At 35.3% G+C, this 26,446-nt stretch overlaps 2 protein-coding genes across 2 annotated transcripts; both read left to right on the top strand.

Moving 5' to 3' along the window:
- The first annotated feature begins 12,056 nt into the window (after positions 1-12,056).
- On the top strand, positions 12,057-14,397 carry LOC132065641 (LOB domain-containing protein 1). The gene is made up of 2 exons (XM_059459122.1): positions 12,057-12,298; positions 13,726-14,397. The coding sequence occupies exons 1-2, from the start codon at positions 12,074-12,076 to the stop codon at positions 14,065-14,067; spliced, it is 567 nt and encodes a 188-aa protein (XP_059315105.1). The 5' UTR covers positions 12,057-12,073; the 3' UTR covers positions 14,068-14,397.
- A 4,723-nt stretch (positions 14,398-19,120) lies between these two features.
- On the top strand, positions 19,121-21,661 carry LOC132062316 (uncharacterized). The gene is made up of 4 exons (XM_059454909.1): positions 19,121-19,744; positions 20,119-20,220; positions 20,541-20,716; positions 21,583-21,661. Exons 1-4 carry the CDS (start codon positions 19,214-19,216, stop codon positions 21,659-21,661), a joined length of 888 nt encoding a protein of 295 aa, XP_059310892.1. The 5' UTR covers positions 19,121-19,213.
- The last annotated feature ends 4,785 nt before the right edge of the window (positions 21,662-26,446 follow it).

Below are 26,446 nucleotides of genomic sequence, written 5' to 3'. Positions count from 1 at the left end.
GCTAAGACCAGGGTAAGGACGATAGGAGGAGACTCGAATCACTTCCCTGTTCTGATGGGGTTGCATCAGGGATCAACTCTTAGCCCGTTTCTATTCGCCTTGGTGATGGATGAATTGACGCGACAAATACAAGGTGAGGTGCCTTGGTCTATGTTGTTTGCGATGACATAGTCCGATTGACGAGACTCGCAACGGAGTTAACGATAAGCCGGAGGTGGGAGACGTACGTTGGAGTCTAAAGGATTTAAATTGAGTAGGACCAAGATAGAATACTTGGAGTGCAGGTTCAGTGGCGTACCGCGTGAGGTTGATGAGAAAATGAGGCTTAGTACCCAGGCCATTCAAAAGAAAGGAAGTTTCAAGTATCTTGGGTCTATTATACAGGGAGATGGAGATATCGACGACGATGTTTCACATCGTATTGGTGCAGGGTGGATGAAATGGAGACTCGCCTCCGGAGTGCTGTGTGATAAGAAAGTGCCTCCAAAACTTAAAGGCAAGTTCTACAAAGTGGTGGTTAGACCGACTTTATTGTACGGAGCGGAGTGTTGGCCAGTCAAGAAATGTCACATTCAGAAGATGAAAGTCGCGAAAATGCGAATGCTGCGGTGGATGTGTGGACACACTAGGAGGGATAGAATTAGGAATGAAGATATCCAAGACAAAGTGGGAGTGGCATCGGTGGAGGACAAGATGCGGGAAGCGAGGCTGAGATGGTTTGGGCATGTGAAGAGAAGAGACACAGATGCTCCAGTGCGGAGGTGTGAGAGGTTGGCTATGGATGGTTTCAGGAGAGGTAAAGAGAGGCCGAAGAAGTATTGGGGAGAGGTGATTAGATAGGATATGGCACAGTTTCAGCTCACCGAGGACATGACCTTAGATAGGAGGTTGTGAAGGACCCAGATTAGGATAGAAGGCTAGGTGGCTTACTCTTTCACCATAGTAGTTGCAGTTTTGCTCATTTGTTTATTGCCTTTTGGTTTATGCATTTGATTGCTGCTTATATTTGTTGGGCCGCTGTACTTTGATTATCTTATTTATCTATAGTAGTTAATGCTCCTTTCTTTCTGGACTATTCTACCACGACTTTCTCGCTTTTGGTATTCGTATTATCATATTGTTTTCAATATTCTTGGCCCTATCTGACCTTTTGTCTTGTTTTCCTCTCTTTTCCTCTCTTGAGCCGAGGGTCTTTCGGAAACAGCCGCCCTATCTTTCAAGGTGGGGGTTAGGTCTGCGTACACTCTACCCTCCCCAGACCCCATATGGTGGGATTATACTGGGCTTCTTGTTGTTGTTGTATCATTGGTAAGAGAATGCTTGATTTTTTATTAACGATTACTAAAGGCACTAAGGCTGTGGTTCCAATGGAAAGTAATGCAACTGGGTATTAATCCAACTCCTTTATATGTGTAGATGTAATTAAATATGGGATACAAAAGCTTATTAAAAGTTTCTCAACTAAATTGATAAAAATCATTACTAAGCTTTCTCAAGCCTTAGAATGTGAAAAATATGAACACCCATTTTATCTCAAGTAACTCTCCTATCTCTAGTTCAAGTTATTAGATGAGGTTATAAGCCTCAAATCCTTGCTATTTACTCTTTTCCTAACTTCCCCTTTCTTTCTCAAGCAAAGAAAAAGTGAATGGGTACAAATAATGTTGTACACCATTAAATGGCATTAAAGAATGAAGAGTAAATAGAAAAACATCATCACACATAAATGGAAGTTGAATGCAAAAATTCAATCACATAACTAACACATTTGGTCCCACAACCTTAGCTAAATAATTTAGCTACTCATACTCATTAAATAAAAAGTAGTAGCGAAGAGAATATTCATGGAAGCTTACAATAATGTTAATGGAGAAGATGAAAAAAAAGATGGAGAATCTTCTTAAAAGCTTCCACAATAAATGATATTCAAAGCTTTCTCGATGCTAAAAGACAACTGAATAGTGAAAAGTAGGGAATATTCAATAATGTGCACAGAGCACTAGGTACAAGTATTTATAGAGGGAGGATACAAAGTCAAATTTCGGACAAATTAACGACGTGCGGCCCAAGTTTGAGGTCACAACATGAGTTTGCGACCGCAAAGTACTCAACATTTCTTCTCAATCCTTCTAAAGATGCAGCCGCAACTTGAGTTTGCAGTGCCGCATCTGCTTTGCAAATTCAGGCATATAGCTTGGCTTACTGGGTATTCGGGCCTCCAAGATGCGGCTACAACTCCGAAGTTGCAGTGCCGCATTCTCGTCGCATTTTGAGGATCTTTGTTCAGTTCAACGCGTAATTTTTCTGGGCAAAAGATGCGGCAGCAAATCCAGCTTGCGGTGCCGCATATTTACCGCAACTTGTGCTATTTTACTCTTTTTGTTCCATTTTGTCCCTTTTTGTCCTCGATTCACAAAACCTGAAAACACATAAAAACACACGAAAACACGAACAAACACTTGAAAAGACTACTCAAAAAGTATAAGTAGTGGATGTAAAAAGCCCTAAAATTCACAACTTATCATTAGTGCCACGTCAGGTGAGTGGAGTTTGTGTAGAGAATGCGAGTCATAAACTCGATATGCGACCGCATTCCCTGCGCAAACTCCAAAAGTATAAAAGGTTGGTTTTAAATCGTGTTTCCCATCCTCTTCCCTCTTAGTCTCAAACATGACGTTTTTTCCCTTTTTCACCCCTAATCACAATTTCAAGCATAGACCCCTCAAAACCGACCTAATCCCCTCCCCATTTTCGTGTGTGATGCGTCTATTGTCTCGTAATCAATAATTTCCCACTTTCCCATCTCTACTTTTAATCTATAAGGTATGTTACATGGCTTTTGACTCTAACTCTTTCAAATCTTGCAGTCTAAGCTTGGTATTAGCCTATAACATTGCCTTGTAGCATTAGTGTGATGCGCGAACAGTTATTCCCAATTGTTTAACTTGATTTACAATGGTTTTGTGGGATTTGAATGTTTATGTGTGGAAATTGTTAGATTAGGGGTAGGGAATGCTTGTTAGTAGCTTATTAATGTTGGTAATGCTTGTTTTGATTGGGAGGACGGGGGATAATTGCTTAAAAATGGTTAGAAGTGGAATAGGCCATAACTTCGGGGACGACGATGGATTTGCGACCTCAAACTGAGTTTGCGGTCACAAAATTAGTTGCGGAGTCGCAAATCCATCGCATCCTAGGCTGATCTGGTAGTGGCCTCATCAAAAACCATGAGTTTGCAAGCAAGATGCGGCTCCGCATCTTGAGTTTGCGGCCGCAATTTTGCAGTTGCGGCACCACAACTTGACTTTGCGGTCGCATCTTGTCTCTTCTCCTATTGATTCTTTCTCTCCTTCCTTTGCATCATTGTTAGTTTACTGCTTTCTTAAAACCATAAAAATGTCAAAAAGATTTTCCTTTTTGTTTTTCTTAGGACCTAATGTTTATTAAATGTACAGGATGATTGGACGCAAGAATTTGGCACAAAAGAACCCAGCAAGCTTGACTAGGAAGAAAAAGAAGTGGCCTGCTTTGGGTGAGGGACCATCTACCACACCCTCTACACCTCAGCCAACTCTTACAGCCCAGGGAACTCCGGCCACTACTGATGATGTGATCCGCCAGAGGTTTGAGGCCCAGATTAAAAGAGAAGAGGGCCTCAGATGGGCAATTGAAGGGGGTGAAGAAGCGTTATGACATTAAACGCTCCTTCAACATTGAGAAACGCATTAGTCTTGCTGGGCTAGAAGAGTCATTTCCCAGGATCATGGAGCAACTACACCAGCGAAACTGGATGGTGTTCACTAAAGAGCTCGGGAAGTTTATCCCCCAAATCGTCAAAGAGTTCTACGCCAGTCTGGGTGTAAATATGGGCAAGACGAAGAAAGCCGTGGTGGGTTGCACTGTTAAAGGAGAGGTTGTGTCCCAGTTCAACGAGGGAATCAACATCGAATATTTTGACACCAAGGGGCACACCTCACAGTGAATATGAGGACATGAATCAGCCAAATGTGGCTGAAACTAAACGAGCCTGTTTGGCAGAGGTCATAGCGGCTCCGGGCACTACTCCTCTATGGGTAAAGCCTAAGACGGGTATTGAGAAGGTTACCCTCAATATTAAAGCTAAATTTTGGTTATCCTTCATCAGCTCCTGGTTCTAGCCATCCCATAGTGAGACACTAGTGGGAATTCGCAAGGCCATTCTCAATGCGTGTATCATGACTGGGGTACACATTAATGTGGATCGCCTTATGTACCCCCACATTATTGATAGAAAGATGGCAGACATCTCGATCCATCCCTTTCTCGTGCTTGATCACTGCTTTATGCAGGAGGCACAAGGTGCCTGTGTTTAAGAGGGTTGACCAAGAATGTGCGTCAGTTGGGGTCGTGTATATTTTTCGGACTGAAGATGATGATAACCTCGAGAGAAAGAAAAAGAAAGCATAAGCTCAGATCATTGACCTCACAGCCAGCTTGGAGGACCTTTCTAGGCCTGCCACTTCTACCATCCCGACACCTTCGGGTCCTGCTTCTGCTGGTGCCTCTACTAGCACTGCTGCGGGATCCACTACTAGTCACACCCAACTACCTGCTACGGGGGTCCCACCTCTGAGCACGCGTCCTCCCTCTGTTGATGATTTTTGGAACATGGCTCGGATCGTAGGGGTTGTGGATTTCAAAATGACTCGCTTCATTCGCACTCTTCCTGACATGATTAAAAAGGAAGTGAAGGAGTCAGACAAAGGGGAGGAGTGTCTGGTTAGTCTAGAAAAGAGGGTGGACATGATAGAGACTGGTGAGACAGAGAGTGTGAAGGCGGTGAAGACCGATCTTGCTCAGTTGCACTTCCATTTCACAGCTTCCCGGACCCCACTATTTGAGACCGTGGGTACAGGGGTTAGTATGGATACGGAGGAGGTCGACAGGACCCAGCATGAGGCAGAGGCAACAGAGAGTTCTTCGCATCACACCACTGCTAGAAATGATCCATTAGATTTGGGTGATGATGAGTACGAGGAGCTGGATAAGATTGAGACACTGCCGGATGCTTTCGAGGAGCAGATTCAGGCCATATTTGCAGCCTCAGCATGGCCACCACGTTGCTCGCGCAAATGCTGAGCTTAAGCGAGACATGTAGAGAGCGATAGAGCACTCACTTATGGACATGATGTTCCCTGCGGGGAAGAGTACTAATGCTACACCCAGACCTCCCACCTGCTGGCAGCACTTCAGCCCCACCGTTTGAGCCCACATCATCCACTATTGCTGCTACTAAGCCCACCTCTGAGCACAGCACTGAGGCAGTTCGAGAGGCCGCTTAAGGCGTCACAAGAAGTGCTTACTTCCTTTTGAGTGCTAATTATTTATTGCATTGGGGACAATGTAATGTTTTTAGTGGGGGATAGTACTCCTAGTGTCGTTTGATGGAGTTTTTGAGTCTTTTTGATATGATGTACCAGGGATACTTTATGTATGACCTGCGATTTGACGAACAATACTTATGTGTGTTGTTTTAAACATTGTAGTATTTTTATTATTGCATATGTGTTGTTGTTATTTTGTGCTATTAGCTATATCCTTGGCTTTTCTTAGCCGTGGTTCTATTCCTAAGGATGCTAATGGTCTTCTGAACCCAGTATTTTTAGGAAGTTTTGAGTCGGCTTGTCCCAATGATAGATATTTGGGCGCTTTCTTAAGGGAACTAAGCCTTGTAGGGTCGGGATGTGAGCATGACTTGTTTTGTATCAATACATTTAGAAGGTAACATAATATTGCATACCCCTCAAAAAAAATTGAGCTTTAATGAGAATTGATGATCATGACAACTTAGGCTTCACTTTGTTACTCTTGAATATTTAATTGGGTAAACCATGAATTGATCTTGTCTTAAAAGATATTGACTCATTTTGAACAATGCATGTGCCAGGAGTGGTGACGTCTTGTACGAACTTGGGTGATTGCTTGTGTCAACTAGAACTTTCCCGGTTTGTCTTTCTAAGCTAAACTTGAATGATCGGTTGAAGAAAGGATTTTAGGCAATTTTTGAATCTCCATGTGAAACACCTTGTACACATATGTATCACTAGTCACCCCTTTTGAGCCTTTAGCCTTTTTCTTGTTGCCACATTACAAGTCGTACCACTTCATGTATCTCTTTTGAACCCATCCTTCCTTGAACTCTAAAATCTCAACATAGGTTGTTAGCCTAAGTTGGGGGTGAGAGGTCATGTGAGTAAGGTTGACGAAAATAGAAAGTGGAATGGTGGTTGTTAGAAATGAAGAGGTTTCCCTTGCACGAAAGAAAATAAAAGAAAAAGAAAGAAGTCTTGTTTATTGTTGTATTTGCTAGAAAGGATTCTACTAAGTGCAAAAGGGGCGGTTAATAAAAAGGCAACAGAAAGATGTGACTAAGGAGAGACAAGGTGGAGAGAAGATGAAATCGGGGTGAATCAAAGAAAAGGCCTCAACCAAGTCAAAAGCAGTGCTCAAGGAAGGGATAGTCACTTTTGTACCCAAATTTGTATCCTACCCAACCCCAAGCTGTCATTACAACCCGAAAAGACCTTTGTGATCTACAATCGATTGTTTTTGGAATTAGTATGGAAAGAAAGTAAGGGCAAGCATATGGTTTGATACTTGTGACATATGAGATTCTTTTTTAGTGTGAGTGTTCTCCTTTTTCCCTCTATATTGATTGATATTTGTGTGAAAGGGACTTTCTTTCTTGTGAGGGAGCATGCATTGTAATAATAGCTGAGCAACGAGACCATGCAAGCGAGTCAATAGAATGTGAATATGAATTGAGTAATCTCTAGAAACCATGTGAAGCTTTAGAGTGTCATAAGGTCATTATTAGTGCATTTTTGAAATAACAAGAAGGGGCTGATATAGTAGAATCGCTATGGGTGCTTTCTAATTATTGATACCAACCGATAGTCATGTACATCCCATGTAGGCCAGTTGGCAAGTTGTGAGTTGTGAGTATCGAGTCGTTTGCTTGAGGACAAGCAAAAGGTTAAGTTGGGGGTGTTGATAAGTCGTGGATTTTTAGGCTTTTTACATCCACTACTTATACTTTTTTAGTAGTCTTTTCAAGTGTTTGTTCGTGTTTTCGTGTGTTTTCATGTGTTTTCAGGTTTTGTGAGTCGAGGACAAAAGAGGGACAAAATGGAACAAAAAGAGCAAAAGAGCTTAAAGTTGCGGCAAATATGCGGCACCGTAAGTTGGACTTGCGGCCGCATCTTTTGCCCCGAGAAATGACAGTAAGTTGAGCAAAGATCATCAACTTGCGATGAGTATGCGGCCCCACAACTTCGGAGTTGCGGCCACATTTTGGAGGCCCGAACACCCAGTAAGCCAAGCTACATGCCTGAATTTGCGAAGCAGATGCGGCACCGCAAACTCAAGTTGCGGCCGCATCTTCAGAAGGACTGGGAAGAAATACTGAGTGTTCTGTGGTCGCAAACTCATGTTGCGACCACAAACCTTGGTTTCAAGTCATAAATTTGTCTGAAATTTGACTTTTTGTCCTCCCTTTATAAATACTTGTACCTAGTGCTCTGTGCACAGGATTGAATATTCCTTACTTTTTTACTTTTCAGTTGTCTTTTAGCATAGAGAGGGCTTTGAATATCATTTATTGTCGAAGCTTTTGAGAAGATTCTCTATCTTTTTGTCATCTTCTCCATTAACATTATTGTAAGCTCATGAATATTCTCTTTGCTACTACTTTCTATTTAATGAATATGAGTAGCTAAACCATTTAGCTAAGGTTGTTGGACCAAATGTATTAGTTATATGATTGGATTTTGTATTCATCTTCCATTTATGTGTAAAGATGCTTTTCTATTTGCTCTTCAACCTTTAATGTCATTTAATGGTGTACAAGATTATCTGTGCCTAGTTGCTTTTCCTTTGCTTGAGAAAGAAAGGGAAAGTTAGGAAAAGAGTAAATAGCAAGGATTTGAGGCTTATAAACCTCATCTAATAACTTGAGCTAGAGATAGGAGAATTACTTAAGATAAAATGGGTGTTTACATTTTCCACATTCTAAGGCTTGGGAAAGCTTAGTAATGATATTTATCAATTTGGTTGAGAAACTTTTGATAAATTTGTGTATCCCATATTTAATTGCATCTACACATGTAAAGGAGTTGGATTAATGCCCAATTGCATTACTTTCCATTGGAACCACAACCTTAGTGCCTTTAGTAATTGTTAATCAAAAATCAATTAGTCTCGTACCAATGATCATGACAAATATTAAAACCAAACTTCATGTACATTCCCGTCTTTAAAAATATAGACTATTAGTCAAGCGTTACACTTAACGAGTATATTTCTTCATTGTACTCTCTGTGGGATTCGACCCCAACCTCGTTGGGTTCTATATTTGACAACAACCACTTACTCCTATTTTAAGGGTGTAATTTGGGCGTATCATACACTAAGCACCTTAGTTTTTCACTTATAATCATGGTAATCAATATGATTATATGAAAATACAAGATGCGAGTAAGTTTTTACCTATTTTCTTTTGTGTTGGTTTGTTTTCCACTTACTTCTGCTTCTGAAGTTGAAATTAAATTAATGTGTGAGTAGAGGTAGATTTAAGATTTAAATTTGATGGGTTCAATTTATGAAGTTCTTACCACCAGATTTATTATACCTTTAAAATTATGGGTTAAAAGTTTAAAATTTTAATTTTTTTTTTTTTTTTTTACATATGTATATATCCATTTCATACCTATGGAATCAACATTGCTTCGATAGGCATTATTTACATTACATCCTCTTGAATGCGATCCACTCTCCAACCTTATTTGAACGCGGAATATTTCATGTACCAAATTATTATTTAATTTATCTACAGTTTGTGCTGAAAATATTAAATTCACTTGAATCCTTCTGGAAAAGCAACATCTTATTCTGTGTGTGAAGCAGTTTTGGATTGCTGTAGAAAAATAATAAATGTTAGACCAATGAAACGGATCGGTCGTTAGGAAGCACTTGCATGACTAGCCCGTCTTTTACTCTCATTCCTTAATGATGACTTTGCATGCAATAATTTTTCTACGGTCTCAACAAATGTCCACTTTTACTTGTCTAATTTGAAATATAAAGATATAATTTATCGCTTATTTTCTAATTTACTCTTATGATTAACTATAATTGTTTCTCAATGCATTTCCCAAAATATTGAATTATTATTTTCAAAAGGTAATATAGTAAAATTTTCACTTTATTAATTATACTTCTTAAGGGGTGTGTCAAGTCAAACATAACAAGTAAAAATGGATAGATGAATTATATAATGTGAGTATATATAAATATTTCTTATGCTATTAGATTATCTTTATTTGTTGGAACAGATAATGTATTATTATTATTTTTTTAAAGTTCAAACAATAAATATTAGACCGAGGAAGGATCGTTAGTTAGGGAAGCACTTGGTGACTATCCCATCTTTTACTCTTATTCCTTAATGATGACTTTGCATGCAATAATTTTTCCACGTTCACACCATAATATGTTAGTGTTTAATTAATATCTACCGTGAGTATAAATATTTTTTATACTATTAAATCATCTTTATCTATTGTAACATGTAATATATTTTATTTTTAAAATTTTAAATTCAACATTATAAGTGGGGTACCTGTAAATATTTGTTAGATAACTTGATGGGATAAAAAATCACTTAAGAGTGACGATGCATAAAACTTGATCTCAATATATTATGCATCACAAAACGAGAGTACTTAGAAAACCTGGAGTCCTTCCCCCCCCCCCCCCCCCCCCCCCCATATTTCTTGGAATAAAGAACGATATAATAAAAAGATATCAATAAATATTTACTGTTGCAATTGTTTCGCTTTACATTGTTAATAACACTTGTATTCAGAATTGTACTTACACCTAATTCTCAAAGAATTATTATTATTTTTAATTCAGGAAGATTATTTCCTTAGCAGGGACCGTACTAGTAAGGAGCATTGGGGTTCGATTGAATTTTTTTCCTTAAAAAATTATATGATGTAAATAGGATAAATAGAACTTTTAGTTGTATAAAACTGTTGAATTTCCTTGTTATAAAGAGGATATTCTTGTATAATGATAAACGGGGTACAATATTGCTTTAGGTCACAAATTTGAATCTCAACTATAACAGTTTAATATTTTTTGAATTCCTTTATATAAATTTCTATGAAGAAGAAGATCAAATTTTTCTATCTCTTTAGTAATTAGCAAAATCTCCGGGCTTAATTAATTGTTTGCATGATGAGGTTGGTTTACAACAACCATTTAATTAAAGACCTAATTAAACATCCCTGATTGATTAATTAATATAATAATACTCAGTAATCGTCTAAACTACGTTCAAAGCTAGTTTTTGAGTTTTCACATGCAAATGCCAAAAAAAACAATGAAATCTAGAAGTAATAGTACTAGTTCTAATGAAAACAGAAGATCGCCCCAAGCAGCAACAAAATAAAAACCATTATTTTATTTTTTGTTTTCTCAGGTACGGGAGGATAATGTTAGTATTACTTTTAGGATTTAATTGGTTGCATAATTGACAATAAAAGAAATCTATACTATTGACGTACTATTTTAGTCTAGTTACCTGATATTCATGTTGTTTAGGTTAATTTCACATCATCGTGCATCACTTCGATCGATGAAGTGTCCGAATCGTACCAAACAAAACTCTCTTTTTATTTGTTTTGTCGTGCACTATTCATCAACTCCGTCACGCCAAAAAGATTTATTTTTGTTTTCTATTATTACATATAGTGGGGGAGGAGATAAAGAAACGAGATGTGAATTATAAAGTGGAAAATCGAACCCTTACTAATAAGGTTAAAGTTCATATAGCTGATTGAAAAGTCAAAAAGATTAGAAAAGTAAAAGAAAAACAAACAATAATAACATCAACAATGCCGTAGTCTAAAATAAGGGGTAAATTTCATGAATGGTCACTTAACTATCCTTTCTTTCACCCAAAGCACTTAACTATGCTTTCTAACATAAAAGTCATATAACTATTAGGTTTTTTTTTTTTATCAAAGTCACTTAACTATATTTTCTAACACAAAGTCATATAACTATAAATTTGTTTCATCAAAGTTACTTAACTAAAAATTTTAACACAACAGTCACATAACTTTCACTTTTTTTTTTCACTAAAGTCACTTAAGTATATTTTCTAGCACAAAAATCACAAAAGTCACGCCTACAGAAAAATTCAACTTCCGATGGGTAATATATTTACATTCTTTTTTATTTTAAATCTAATATATGAGAACTCAATGAAAAAGAATCAAATTTGGTCCAAAACTCATATACATATATCAAAATACAAAAAGGGTTAATAAATTTGAAAAAAATTATCACAAGATTATTACTTTCGACGCAAATAGTAATAACTATTACTCCGTATAATTCAATTTTCTACTATCCAACAACATGTAACACTTTTCAACGTATATTGAAAAAAAGGGCCAATAAAATTCTAGCAGGCCCCTTTGGTAAAGGATTTGTTTTGTTTATTTAATATTTTAATATTTGCATGATTTTTGCATTGGGTCGATTCTTTTTAGTTGAGTTTGCATCTATTATATTAAAAGTAAAAAAGCAAAAAAATATTACCCATCGGAAGTTGAAATTTTTTGTAGGTGAGATTTTTGTGATAGTAAACTAAAAATTTTGTGACTTTTATGTTAGAAAATATAATTAAGTGACTTTGGTGAAAAAATGTGATAGTTAAGTGACGATTCATAAAATTTACTCCTAAAATAAGTAAATATCAATTGTATGAACCCTTACTTGTTCATTTAAGGTCAAATCAGCATATAAAATAAAATGAAAGAAAGAAAAGTACAAGGAAAAAAAGACCAAAAAGAAATTGACATCATTTTCTTGTTAATGACATCATTTCCCTCCCACTTATTTTTTTTTCCCCTTGGGTTATAAATATACCATTTGTTCACTTCATCTTAGAGCACCCCAAGTACTCTCCTCTAAGACTACACCATTTTACACACTTCTACAAAGAGCAAACAAAAAAAAAATGGAGTCCACCATTTCTCCATCTTCTTCTCGCTCAGTCTCGCCGTCATCTTCATCTTCTCCTAACTCTCCACTGGTGGTCAGCCCTTGCGCCGCCTGTAAGATATTACGGCGGCGATGTGCTGAGAAATGTGTGTTGGCACCTTATTTTCCTCCTAATGATCCTATCAAGTTCACTACTGCTCATCGTGTCTTTGGTGCTAGTAATATTATTAAGTTTTTGCAGGTATACATCTTTTACCCTATTGTATATATACTGCTTATATGTAATTTCAACTTCACGAGATGAAATTCTTGTAAATTGGTCCAAATGAAGTATAATATTCCTGTATATGTTAGGAATAAATAAATTAAGGATTTAAAGTTTTTAACATGTTGTAACGCATATATAATATTTGCCTTATTTTTCAAGTTTTTAGTTTCATTTTCTTGTGACGTCTATATTTAGTTTGTTAGTAGGGTAAAAATAATATTCTTTTTATTTATATGCATAATTATCAATTTTTCTAACCCAAACTCATAAATAGGGTGTTCTTTGCTCGGAAAAAACTTCCTAGCAGACTTTTCTTTTATTCTGTGGTGGTTATTAATTAGGAGTATTTCACTGGTTAGGAAGACTTCGTTTAGAATCACAAATGTTTAATGCATGAATGTCTACCAATTTGACGTGTAGTATTTAGGTAGTTTCTAGTTGCAAATTTGAAAAGCAATGCCTAGGCTACGAATTGATTGTTGAAATAGACAGACCAAGTAATTAACAGTGAAATATCCCAATCATATTTCCCTTCTTAGTGGAGGCAACTTGATTTCTCAAAGCCAATATGAATTCAAAGAATTAATTAGGTATTGATCTATGACTATAATAATGAGAAGCAACAACCACATGTCCTTTATTTATCATTATTATTAGGAGAAGGTCTTTTCTTTAATTTCTTTCATCCCAATATATATTATTACCACTCTTTTCATGTCGACATTTTCTTTATCTATTTTGTTTTTATGGGTCATAGTCAGTGACTTTGTTATATTTTCTAAGGAGTGGTTTAACTTTTTCAAAGACTTATTCCTTTGAAAAAATATCGAGAACTTCTAATACTTTTTACTTATTTCTGCGTAATATTGGTATGAGATGAGTTTAAATGGAGTAACGTGGTTAGCGATAGTTTGCAGACAACCTCCCATCTTATTTGGGGCTGAGACATAGTAATTATTGTTATATACTCTCCTTAATTTCTAGTTTACATCATTGCATATTGACATCAAATAACAAATATGGCTTCTTGAGTAAAAATAATTCAAACCCTTCACTACAAAAAAAAAAAAAAAAAAATTGAATTAGCTACGAAATTCGTCGATAATCGAGTGCCGCTAAATAGTGCGTAGCTAATAAAACCTTTTGATAAGCTGTCACTAATCCTTCATTAAATAAGATTAACGATAATTTTTTATGCTTAGCCACAGAAACTGTCTATCATTGATTCTTGTTTTTAGTGCTTATTGTCTCTCTCAAGACAAATTACTACTAGCTAGTTATTTTGACAAATTGATTAGTTTAGCAATTATATACACTTTTTGACTTGTATTATTATCAATCTCAACACCATTAACTCCTTCCTTTTCTTTTTTTTTCTTTTTTCTTGCAATCTTATTTAGGAATTGCCAGAATCTCAAAGAGCAGATGCTGTGAGCAGCATGGTGTATGAAGCAAATGCTAGACTTAGGGATCCTGTATATGGTTGTGCAGGGGCAATTTGCCAATTACAAAAGCAAGTGAATGAACTCCAAGCACAATTAGCAAAGGCACAAGCTGAGGTTGTCAACATGCAATGCCAACAAGCTAATCTCATGGCACTAATTTGCATGGAAATGGACCAATCTCCACAAGCATCACCACCTCAACAATATAATTTGGACAATAATTTCACTAATATCCCAATGAGCTTCGTAGATGATAACAATAACTTTGGATCAGCGTGGGAGCCCCTATGGACATGACGATTAAAGATAAAAGCGCTCTCTATCAACAAATTCGTCAATTCTAACTCAGTTCCTAGGTAATTAGTAAAATAGTAAAAAGAATAAAATTTATGTAATATTGTATCTCAGTGAAAGGAAACTGAAGTGTAAAATAGATTGAGCCAAATCTTTAAAGATTTGTGTCAATGTCTAGTCAGGTAATTTTCTTCTTCTTTTTTTTTTTCTTCTTTTTTTTTCTTTTTGCTTTTTGTAATGTGATTGTGATAGCGCACATGAAAGTGACTGGTCATCCCGCCATGTTATATTTGTAATGCTAATTTATAAGAAAAAATGGATGGTATTCTTCTATATTCTATACGATTCGATTCTCATTGCACATTCTAAAGGCAAATTTGATGGTCACCTATTGTATTTATTGAATTTTACTAAATATTACTAGTATATATTTTTTTCGTTTAATCATTTGGTATATATATTCAAGTTCACTTACTTAATTCAAATTCCTACTGAATATATATACTCACTAAAGGCCGTAAAATGTCTATTACAAGAACAACACAAAAAAAAAAAAAAAAAAAAAAAAAAAATCCCTGTCCATGTATGAATTTTAATCATTCCACTACATGCTGTTACTAATGATTTTTTTCTTTTGGTTACTAAACATGAGAGCCCGTTTGGATTAGCTGGAAAAAAAAATGATTTTTAAGCAAAAGTGCTTACAATACTTTTTAAGTGCTGAAAGTTATTTAATAAATAAGCAGTTACGTGTTTGGATAAAAGTCTTTTCGGAGACTTTTAGAAGTAAAGGGTAGTATTGGAATTAACATAAAATATCCGGATAAAAGGGTAAAGTTGTTGGTTAAACCAAAATGGGCTTTTAAGCTAAAAAAAAAAAAAAAAATAAGTTGACATTGAAGCAACTTGGGCTTTCAATTTATTTTACATTTTTTTAACTTAATTTAAGTTATTTTCTATTTTATCAAACACTTAAATAAATTAAAAAATAGCTTATAAACTGATTTGATTAGCTTATAAGTCAATCCAAACGGGCTCTGAATTGATGTGCCATGTGAATTCCCTTTCAACGAAACCTTTGACTCTCTAGTCTTTGGTTTTGGTGGCTTATTTACCTTTCAAATTCAAACAGATGGCGCCTTTCCGCATTTGACATTTTCATACGTGCCTTGTCAATTAGTTAACCAACAATGTTTCATCATAACCATCTTGCAATTTTGCGCACTCTTTTGAACTCAGCAAAAAGAAAAGATAAACAAAATCACCTTTCTTGGTTTATATGACCCTTCACCCAAAATAAAAGAGATGTCCGTTAATTTTAAGGGTAAAAGTGAATCAAAAAGATAAGAAAAGGGGTATTTTTAGTAAAATAGGTGAATGAAGAGTATATTTAAATCTTTTGGGTTGGTCTAGGGATATTTTTGACCCTTTTCCGTATTATATATATATTACAATCTTATCGAGACCTAACCAATTACACAGTAGTTTATTTTTTATTTCCACTTAAATCTTTTGTGGTAACATGAAATAAGAGGATATTAATAGTACTTGAATATTTCTTTGTCAATTATTGGACTATATAAATCCTTCTCAATTATATATGTTCTTGTCATTCCCTTTAATCGGAAAAGAAGTCGATTCAAAACAGGAGGGGAGAAAAAGGATTCATGAGAAACATTGCTGCCCATCATCGATCGATGGACAGTGACATTTATGTTACAAGTATTACGAGTAATTGATATCTAGAGTTAGGTGATGTGCACAAATACTCACTTTTAGGGCGCCATTTAATTTATATCCGTGGCTGAATTTTTTTTTTTTGCAAGTTTATCGGCTTTAAGAAAAACTTCAAACGTACGCGGCTGAAGTTGAAAAGACGCATTTGACTTCGAACATTTTTGTTTGAAGTTTAGTATGGCTTACTAAAGGCCAAGTTCGAACACATTTTACTGAAATTGTGGACTTGACAAGGCCAAATATCTGATATTTTTACTGAGGTTTTACTTGACTTGTAAAAGCTAACTTCAAACATTTTTTACTGAGATTGCGTGAAAAAATGGCTAAATTTTCAGCTATGTGTGTCTGAATTTTTCATGTATATATGCCTGCACTTCATTCATGCATGACTGAAGCACATGTAAAAATTGCCTAAAATTTCAGTTATGCGTCTGAATTTTTGTTGCCAAAAAATATTTGCTCTTCGAATTTCAATAATCCAACACACGATTCAACACCCAAATCTACTCCAAATAAGTTCAAATGTAAAACTTGAGTTTCATATATCATAAAGAACAAACCTCAATCATCGATTTGTCAAAAGAACAACAATCTAACAAACTGAGTCCGGAGCCTAAAGGGTATAAAAATACACGGTATAAACCAAAAGGGGGTAGCCAAAAATATATATATCAAAAGGGGTATAACGTGGACTGATCCACGTTATACCCCAACTTTTTTTTTCCCTCTGTCAGATTCACAAAACGAAAAAAAAAAAATTGTATAACGTGGATCAGTCCACGTTTTACAAATATATTTGTAAAACGTGGTACTGACCACGACTCATTCAGCATTGTTGCCCTAAATTTTTCTCCACCTCCTCCGCCTCTTCCTCCATCTTCTGAACTTACACAATTTCATCTCCGCCTCGTCTCCTTCTCCTCTTCCTCCATTTATTTTCTTTTTAAACCTTGCGTTACAGTCTAATTTTTGGAGCAACTTCTTCATCCTTATCTTTTGTTGCTATCTAAATTAAGGTATTTTTTCTAGCTCATATAATATTGTATATTTCTAGTAGATGTAGAATATTTGTTTGTCTTATATATCTTAATTGTTATTTTTTATTTGTGTTATTTTAATACGTATAAGATATATGTTTGTCTTATTTGTGTTATTTTAATTTGAACTTAAGATATGATTGTTAGAAGCATTATTATATAAAAGGTCTGATTTGTTTAGTAGCACTTTTGAAGAAATTTGTTGTTATGTTACTGTTATTTTTGTGAATTGTTATATAAAAGATCTGAATAACTAATTGTTTTTCATTATACCTTTAATGTGATATTTATATAGTCAGAAAAGTGAAATTTAATTGATGCCTCAAAATTTCCAAAAAAAGATACTTAAAATATCATGATAATGCTTTATTATATGGGACCTAAGTCTAAGTGGGTGGAAAATTATTTTGTCTATACCTTATAGGTATTAATGTGGTCCCACTATCAAAGGGTTTCTAAATAAGACGAATGGAAGTTGACTTTATCTAGCGTTGCATATTTGTTTCGCTAAAATTGGAATAATATTTTTTTTAATAGTAAGTTACTCCAAATAGCTTGATCTGGACTTTAATTGTTTTTTTTTATCTAAGGTATGGAGCTTCCACGGGTATGCGTACATCCGGGGCCAGAAGTGTATGGTGTGTTAACACTCCAGGAGAAGCATCGATCACAGGCCGTGTGGGATGGTGCCTTGAGGGACCGACCGGATGCTTCGTTTCCACGCCGCGCGGATACCGAATTTTGGAAGCACGTGAAGCGTCATCCTTTTCATCCTCGCATCCTTGACTACTTTGGCTCGTGTGGATTTAGGGAGTAGTAGAGGTAGGATGTGTATCATATGATTGGGCGCTCATCACCGCACTTATAGAGAGATGGCGTCCCGAGACGCACACATTTCATCCGCGTACGGGTGAGGCGACCATCACATTACAAGATATTGAGATCATGTTTAGCATGGTTGTTGATGGTAATCCCTTGAATGATGTTAATGCTAGAAATATAAGTATTGTTGGGTGGTAACAATTAATCCATGAGCTTATTGGTTGGGCACCCGGTCCTGGATTGTTTTAATGGTGTTAGTAGGTTAGAACTAAATAAACTAATTGAATATATTAGAGGCTTAGATGACATTACGTATCGGACCCGAAATTGTCAGGCAACAATGGTTAGGTTGTACTTGCTATGGCTTTGTGGCGGCACGATATTTCCGGATAAGTCCGGTGACTTACTTAATTTAGACTATTTGCTTGACATGCGTGACCTTAGAGCAATGAGTAGACAAGCTTGGGAGCGCCGCATTGTCATATTTGTATACTTGTTTATGCCGCGCTTCGTTGAAGAAAGCCAAGGATATGTGTGGATTCATTTCCTTATTGCAGGTACGTGACCTTTAAAATTATATAATTTTATTTGGTTGTCCTATTTGATAGTTATAAGGTTTTTATGTATTTATTTTAAATTTTTAATATAGGTTTGGGCTTGGGAGCCAATTATACCGATGCAGCCATTACCCAGGGCCCTTCAGCCACACACGGCTCTTGCACGAAAGTGGACTCATCGTAAAGCTCGCGAAAATGAGGCACGTGTTGTGCTACCCATATGTAGGGATGTATTGGACAACCCAACAGATGGTCAGGTATTTTATCATAATTATGGTTGTTAATGGCGTTTTGATATAATAGTTACGCTTATGTGTAATTTGTTTATTTTATTATCATGTAATTTTATGTTCTTTCTATCGTAGTTTGTGTGGCGTATGCCCTTTATTCGAGGCCATCATTAATGGACTCCCTGAGTGGTGTAGGCGTGGCCAAGTTATTTGGATGGCGCAGGTTCCCCTTATTTGTGGGATCTATCGAGAATGGCACATAGTAGACCGCGTTCTCAAACAGTTCGGTAGGAAGCAACATATTCCGGGACCATGTGCTGAGATTGATCCTTCTCATTACAAACGTGACAAACGGTATGCTATAACAGTGGAGGATGAAGAAAATTTTGCACAAATGGACTTTTTGTGGGAAAATCGTCGACAAAGGGTAATTTTGGCCGAGTATGAAATTAAACTCAAGACCCAGAGTCATTATCAGAGTATTTTTGTTGGTATCGACGTCACTTGCGTACTTTTATAGGAAATCCTGCGCATAATGTGCATAAAGGATACCAACACATGGCAGGAAGGCATGAGCCACTGGTACGTACATTACATTCCATTAGATGTTTGATGTCTTTATAGATGTCTTAGACCACTATCAAATCTTGTAATTTAATTTTTTTTAATTTTTTTTTAGGCTTTAGGACATCAAGAATCGTACAGGTTGGCTCAGGAGACTATCCAAGATCCAACTAAGTCTAATGAAGTGAAGGAAATAGTAGAGATGTTTAGCCGCATTAATACAGAGTCCATGGCTGCTGCCTCTCTGGGGACGATGTTGAGTTTCTCTCCCAATTATACACCACCGGCAGAGTATGTTGAGCCGCCTACTGTGAAAATGCCTCGTCACCAACGTCCTAATGTACCAAGACCTGCGGCGCGTGGTAGAGGACGCCAATCAGGTAACAGACGGGGTCGAGGTCCCATGGATCACCACTTGGTTGATGAGGAAGAGGTTCATTTTGATCAAGATATGCCCAGCCCAACGATGCCTGCAGCTGATGATGCATATTACCTAATAATAGATTTTGGTATGTCCTGCTCATCGACGTCTGCTCCCGAGGTCCAATCACCAGCGGTAATCAGAAGTGAGGGGCCTTTTCAGGCATTCGCATCGTCTGAGCCTATTAGCCTCGCAGTTATGGCCCAACAGTTTGGTGTTCGGACGGGCAGCTCTTATGGGATGACTGAGGGGCCTTTACCTGCATTCACTGGACAAAGCTCTTCAATTGGGAGGAGACTGAGTTTTACCGACGTGAGTATTCTAACCACTCAAATAGCTTGTATCTTGTTTAATTTCATTAATGTAATGGCTACCTTATATGTCTATATTATTTATTTTGCATAGTCTCCCATGGCATTTGATCTTGGATCCTCACACATTCCCGTGCTTGATGTACTGGACTTTAGAGCCACAGGTTAGCTTTTAATTCAAAGTATTTGGTGACTTGTGGTGTTTTGTCTTCATTGCTTTGGTTGTTTGTGTTGGTATATGGTATTGGAGGAAGTCCTTGTTACAGGGGAGATGCTGTCCGATTTTACGTAGACAATCAAAGTAATTGCTAAGAAAATTTATCTAACGAATCCAATCATACAAAAATAACTTCTATTTTTTATGTCATTTACGAGGATGCGGGTGTGCTACAAGAGGAGGTTCACCAACGTAGATCAAAACGAGAGCGCCGGCAAACTCAGTATGGCACCGGGGGGGGGGGGGTGGAAAGGGACACTGTAAAAATTAAATTTTTATTAATTATTGAATTTATCTCAAATCTCAATAGTTATGTAATCTTTGAAGAATATATATTGTGTGTTGAATAAAGGTTAGATTTGAATATTGCCAACGTTTTACAATAAATAAAGGTTAGATTTAAATGCTTGATGATGTTTTACAAGAAAAACAATTGCATTCTTGATGTTACGACTACATGGAAGATTTAACAACTGCATGGATTCTCAGCTAAAACGTGCATATAAAAAGTTTCATGCATCAATTACTGCAAAACTGCCAACGTTTTGCAACAAAATGAATTGTTGTAAAACGTTGGCAGGCCAACGTTTTTGCAACAAAATATTTCAATCTGGGGACCGTTGTTGAGTGGGAGCACCAATCAACTACAATGCAAGGTGAACACATCTTCAAGTTTCTTTTCTGGGCTTATAAACCAAGCATCGATGGATTCAAAAGTTGCGGTTGTCATCTCAATAGCCGGTACTCATTTGTACGGTAAGTATGAGATTTAAACTCTAATTGTTGTTGGAATTGATGCGAACAATAACATTTTTCCACTTGCATATGCTATTGTTACACGTGAGAGCTTTGAGTCTTGGACGTGGTTCCTTGTGTTGTTGTGGAGACATATTGTTCGTGAGAGACAAGGAATTGGACTTATTTCTGACCGTCATCAGGGCATCTTGCAATGTGTCCAAACACATGATAAGTTTTGCGTTCGGCATTTGAAAAGCAACTTCAATAAAAAAGTTCCTCAACAGTAACCTTGAGAAGCTAATGCGGTTGGCGGCTACAGAGCACCAGAAGAAGAAGTATAAAATGAGGATGGAACAAATCAAAACAATGTCACCTCCAGCGTATCTGTGGTTAAAATTTCTTCCGGGGGAGAAATGGACATTGCATAAGGACAACGGTCATAGGTGGGGGGCTATGACAACGAATGTCTCCGAGTCTTACAACGGTTTATTGAAGAAAGCTCGTGGATTGCCCGTTATCGCCATGGTCCGTTATACGTTTAAAAATCTTGTTGATCGGTTTGTTGAGAGAAGCACCCTTCCGATTTGTTGATTGCGGATAAAAAGTTTTGGCTGCAGCGCTTTGTTGAAAAAAAGTTTGATGAATACGGGAGAGGTCCCTAAAGCATACCGACATGCAAGAATACAATGCAAGCGAAGGGTCTTTGAGATTCTGACATTTGCACACGATAAGGGCGGAAATATCCATAAAGTCTCTGCCGAAGGGAAAAAGTGTTCGTGTGGGAAGTGGAGAAACTACCATATGCCATGTTCACATGCAATTAAATTTTGTGATATCGGCGGAATTCAACCAAAGGACTATGTTAGCAAGTACTACAATTGCAGGTTTTACAAGCAAACGTACAGTGAAAATTTTTCACCGTTGGGTGATGAGGCATATTGGCCACCTTCTCCCTTCGGTTAATTGCAAACACCGAATATGAGCGAACTTCGAACGCGGACTGCAACTAGAAGGAGGAATAAAATGGATATAGCTCTGCTCGCATGGCTAGAAAGTGTAGTATGTGCAAGCAAACAAACAAATGGCTCAAAGTGTGTACGTGCAAGCAACAAGAATCCCCGCCTTACGTAAATCGGTAGTTGTTGTTGCTTGTTGGTTTTTATGTTTTTCTTAACTTGTACGATTGTTGTTTCCTTATGTAATCTTCCAAGAATATATAACATGTCTTGTGCCGTTTAATAGTTAGTATGTAATTTAACATTTATTACTCGCTTAATGTGTGACGTTTATTTAACTTATATTTTATTTTTTTATTTCTCGTTCGCATATATAACACATATTTAATTATTGCATGTGTTAAAATATTTATTTGAGTTATTCATCGAAATTAACTATATGCTTTAAAAATTTAAAAATCAATAAAAAAATTTTATTAAAAACACGGAAATATGATTTAAATAGAGGCAACGTCTTACAAACTATTTGTAAAACAGCGGGTAGAAAAAAATAATGAAAGGTATAACGTGGACTGATCCACGTTATACAAAATTATTTGTATAACGTGGATCAGTCCACGTTATACAAAAAAAAAAATCGTTTGTGAAAAAAAAAAAAAAAAAAAAATCGGGGTATAACGTGATCGACCCACGTTATAAAAAAGTTGGTATATATATTTTTGGCTACCCTCTTTTGATTTATACCGTGTATTTTTATACCATTTAGGCTCCGGACTCCTAACAAACTCATTTTGCAATAATGGTGATTTGCCATTCTTTCCAAGACCTATTTCACTTAAACTCACTTTCTATAATTTCTAACAAAATTACTAAATACATGTCACACTAGATAGACCTAATCAATTTTTTGTCAGCTTCCCAGATACGTATTATAATTTATTAGCAACTCTGTTGATAAATTCAAATTCAAATTTTCTCCCATAGCTGTCAATGACAAAGATATAATTTGTACATATCATTGTGGTTAAAAAGAAAGAAAAGAAGATTTTGTTGCAATCCCCATATATATCGATGATATAGTTTCGTACTTATTACCTTTTTAGTGTTCTTTTTGTTATCTTCAAATATATAGATGATAACGAATATAGATAGTTAACCCATGTGGGAAAGGAAAAGAAGATTCTGTCGCAATTCCTATGTATATCCAATTATCGATGATATAGTTTCACACTTGTGACATTTTTAGTGCTTTGTGTTATCTTCAAATATGTAAACGACAAAGAATATAGACAGTTAAGTCATGTACTTCCCACGTGAAATTGATTCTTTGGCAATATGTATTGTTGACAATGTGATAGGGCATGTTGGCTCTTTCCCCTTTAATGGGACTTAAAAGAGAAACTCGCTTATCCTAAACTACTTTAGAGCCTGTTTGGAAAGCCACCTGGTAATTGGAATTGGTGTAATTACTACTCTAATAATTACACAGCCTGGTAATTACACAGTATTGTAATTACAACGATCCGTATTTGTTTGTTATAATGTAATTACGTTGAATTACAGGCGTGTTGTTTGGTTGACAAGATAATTACAGCTAGTTTAATTTAAAAATAAAATTTAATTATAAAAAATTTAAAATTAATATTTAAAAAATATGTGCCTTTATGAATAATATTAAGTTAGTTATTTAATAATACATTGTTTCTTGAAAATATGTTAATTAATAATCATATATTTGTAACTAATATTGTAAAAAATAATTGATATATAATTTCAAATTAATAATATTTTAATTTAATTGATTATAAAAATTAAAAGCATACCTTTTTTGTGAGAACATCATGGGATTGGATATTTGACCAAAAAAAATATTTATAAATGTAATGCCATAACACTATTCAAATGTTTGACAATAATTCTATCAACTGTAAGTGAAAAATAAACAACATGTAATGTGAAATAACAAGTCAATAGTACTAAAGCAAATATTTTTAAAATCGAAAATATAACCTAAATTCAAAGTCCGAAAGAATATTTTTAACATAATACTCTTATGTCAAATTCTAACGTTACATAAGTAAGTTTCAACATAACATAAGTAAATACTCCTATAATTCAAAAGAAACGGAAAATATAAGTCAATAACCTCATTCACAACGAAATTCTACTTTAATAACTTCACTTTTTATATGTCAAGTTTGATAATGACTCATTCTTTCTAATATTAAGAGATGTAGTTTCAAAAATTAGAATATTAACACGGTTATGCTAAATGAATAAAATAAAAAAATAAAAAATACGAGCAATTACATGGAACCACAAGAAGTAAAGGTTGGAATGAGAAGAGAGAGAAATGAAATATAAATTCTATAAAAAGAAAAATATATTTTAAAAAATACAAATAATTAAAAAGTAAAAATAAAAAGAAATTAAAAAAAATAGAAATAAAAATAAATTAAAAAAGAAAATAAATTAAAATAAAATAAAAAAGAAATTAAATAATAGAAATAAAAATAAATTAAAAAAGAAAAGAAATTAAAATAAAATAAAAAAGAAATTAAATAATAGATAAAAATAAATTAAAAAAGAAAAGAAATTAAAATAAAATTAAAAAGAAATAAACTAAAAAGTAACTCCAATTCCGAATTACACCCAATTCACCCCCCCCCCCCCCCCCTTGAGAATTGAGAGTGTAATTACACCTTCTCAATTACACTCAATTCCCACCTAACTGTGTAATTACCTCACAAACAAATGCGCTAACCGTGTAATTACACCCAATTACACGCAATTCCAATTACCTGGGTGGCTTTTCAAACAGGCCCTTATTTTAGTGTCATAGTATATATTAATAGTGGTTCACGGAAAATTAAAGGTATTATGCTACTATCAGAAATGTTGTAATATTATTTAATATGTAATTATCTTGTAGTAACGTAATTGTATAGATAGTTATTGTGTCATGTACTTTTCCACAATAAATTGATCCTTTTGCAAAATGTATTGTCGACAATGTGATAGGGCATGTTGGCTCTTTCCCTTTTAATAGGGGGAAACTCCCTAGTTCTGAACTACTCTATTTTAGTGTTATATATTTTGATTGTGGTCCGCGAAAAATTAAAGATATTATACTACTATCAGAAATGTTGTAACAATATTTACTATTAACTATTATCACGTGTAATTATCGTTTAAATAATATAATTATATAAGTATATAGATGATAAAGAATATAGATAGGTAAGTCATGTACTTCCCCACACAAAATGGATCCTTTAGCAAAAATTTCATGTCGACAATGTGATAAGGCATGCGTGGGCTCTTTCCCTTTCAGCGGGACTTGAAAGGGAAACTCGTTTGTTCTGAACTACTCTATTTTTTTTTTTGTTTTGTTTTGTTATTATATTGATAGTGGTTCTCGGAAAATTAAATATAACTATTATTCAGGAACGGAGCTAGCTCTTTGGTTATGGTTCGGCCGAATATAGTAGTTTCTGATCCAAATTATATACTCCCTCCATCTCAAAATATTTGTCGTCCTTACTAAAAATATTTGTCGTTTTATTTACTCAAGACAAAACTAAGTAACTTTTTTCCATTTTACCCTTGTATTAATTAGCAACATTTAAGAGGTTCTCACCGTTGATGGAGTAGATATTTATTGAGGAGAGATTACATGAAATATGTTAAGAGGGTAAAATAGTCAAAATGCTACACTTGTAAATGTTTTCTTAAGGGGTGTGTAAATGCAAAATGCGACAAATATTTTGAGAGTACTCCCTCCGGATCATTTTACTTGTCGTCCTTACCAAACATAGATGGTCCAAAATAGTTGTCATTTAGAAAATCAAGATATAATTAGTTATTATTTTCCATCTTTATCCTTACTCAATAAATGTGGAGAAAGATTAATATGGTCAAAAGGAGAGTAGTATTAAATTGAGTTCAAGGAATGAATAAGAATAATTTAGTCAAATCACTTTTTTAGTTAATGTTTTCGTAAGGGGCGTGCAAATTAGAACTACGGAACTTAAACAAATTAAAATCATGAACTCATAAGATTCAAATCCTAGTTCCGTCTCTAATAATACTACTATCGGACATGTTGTGAGAAGTTGTGTATATTTTAAGTTACTAATCAATGTATTATTAAATAGCGTTACGTGTAATTATCATTCAAGTAACGTAATTGTATAGCTATTAAAGAAGAGAGGATACATGCACCTATAATTTTGGTGTGAGAACTGAGAATATACACAGAAATCCGAAAGCAAATTATCAAACTCTTGTATGTATTATACCGTTGTGTTTAGTGAAATTGATTAAGTCAGCAACATGTGAAAAAAAAAAAAAAGGAGTAGGACAGAACTAATGTGTCGTGAGAAAATGATACACACAAATAAGGGACAGTGAAAACTTTGGTCATATGCACTGTCACAAGTCAGAAAATGATACACACACCTAAGGGACAATGAAAATTTTGGTCATATGAATAGTCACAAGTCACAACTCAGAAAATGATACACACACATAAGGGACAATGAAAATTTTGGTCATATGTATTGTCACAACTCACAAATAGATGACGGTTACCAACATGTCTTGTTTCTCATTCAGTGTAACGTAGTTGTTTTGGGACCCGGATCAATCCCTACCGCGAAAGGTCTATTAAAGGGAAACAAGCGCTTTCTATTACAGTAGGATTTTTTTATTTTATGGTTCGAATTCGAGATTTCTAATTAACGGTAGAAGGGTCCTATTCATCCAACCACATAGTGGGGATCGAAGCCAC

Source organism: Lycium ferocissimum, chromosome 7, assembly GCF_029784015.1.
Source record: "Lycium ferocissimum isolate CSIRO_LF1 chromosome 7, AGI_CSIRO_Lferr_CH_V1, whole genome shotgun sequence".
Lineage (NCBI taxonomy): Eukaryota > Viridiplantae > Streptophyta > Magnoliopsida > Solanales > Solanaceae > Lycium > Lycium ferocissimum.
This window is presented reverse-complemented; position numbering and strand designations above follow the sequence as displayed.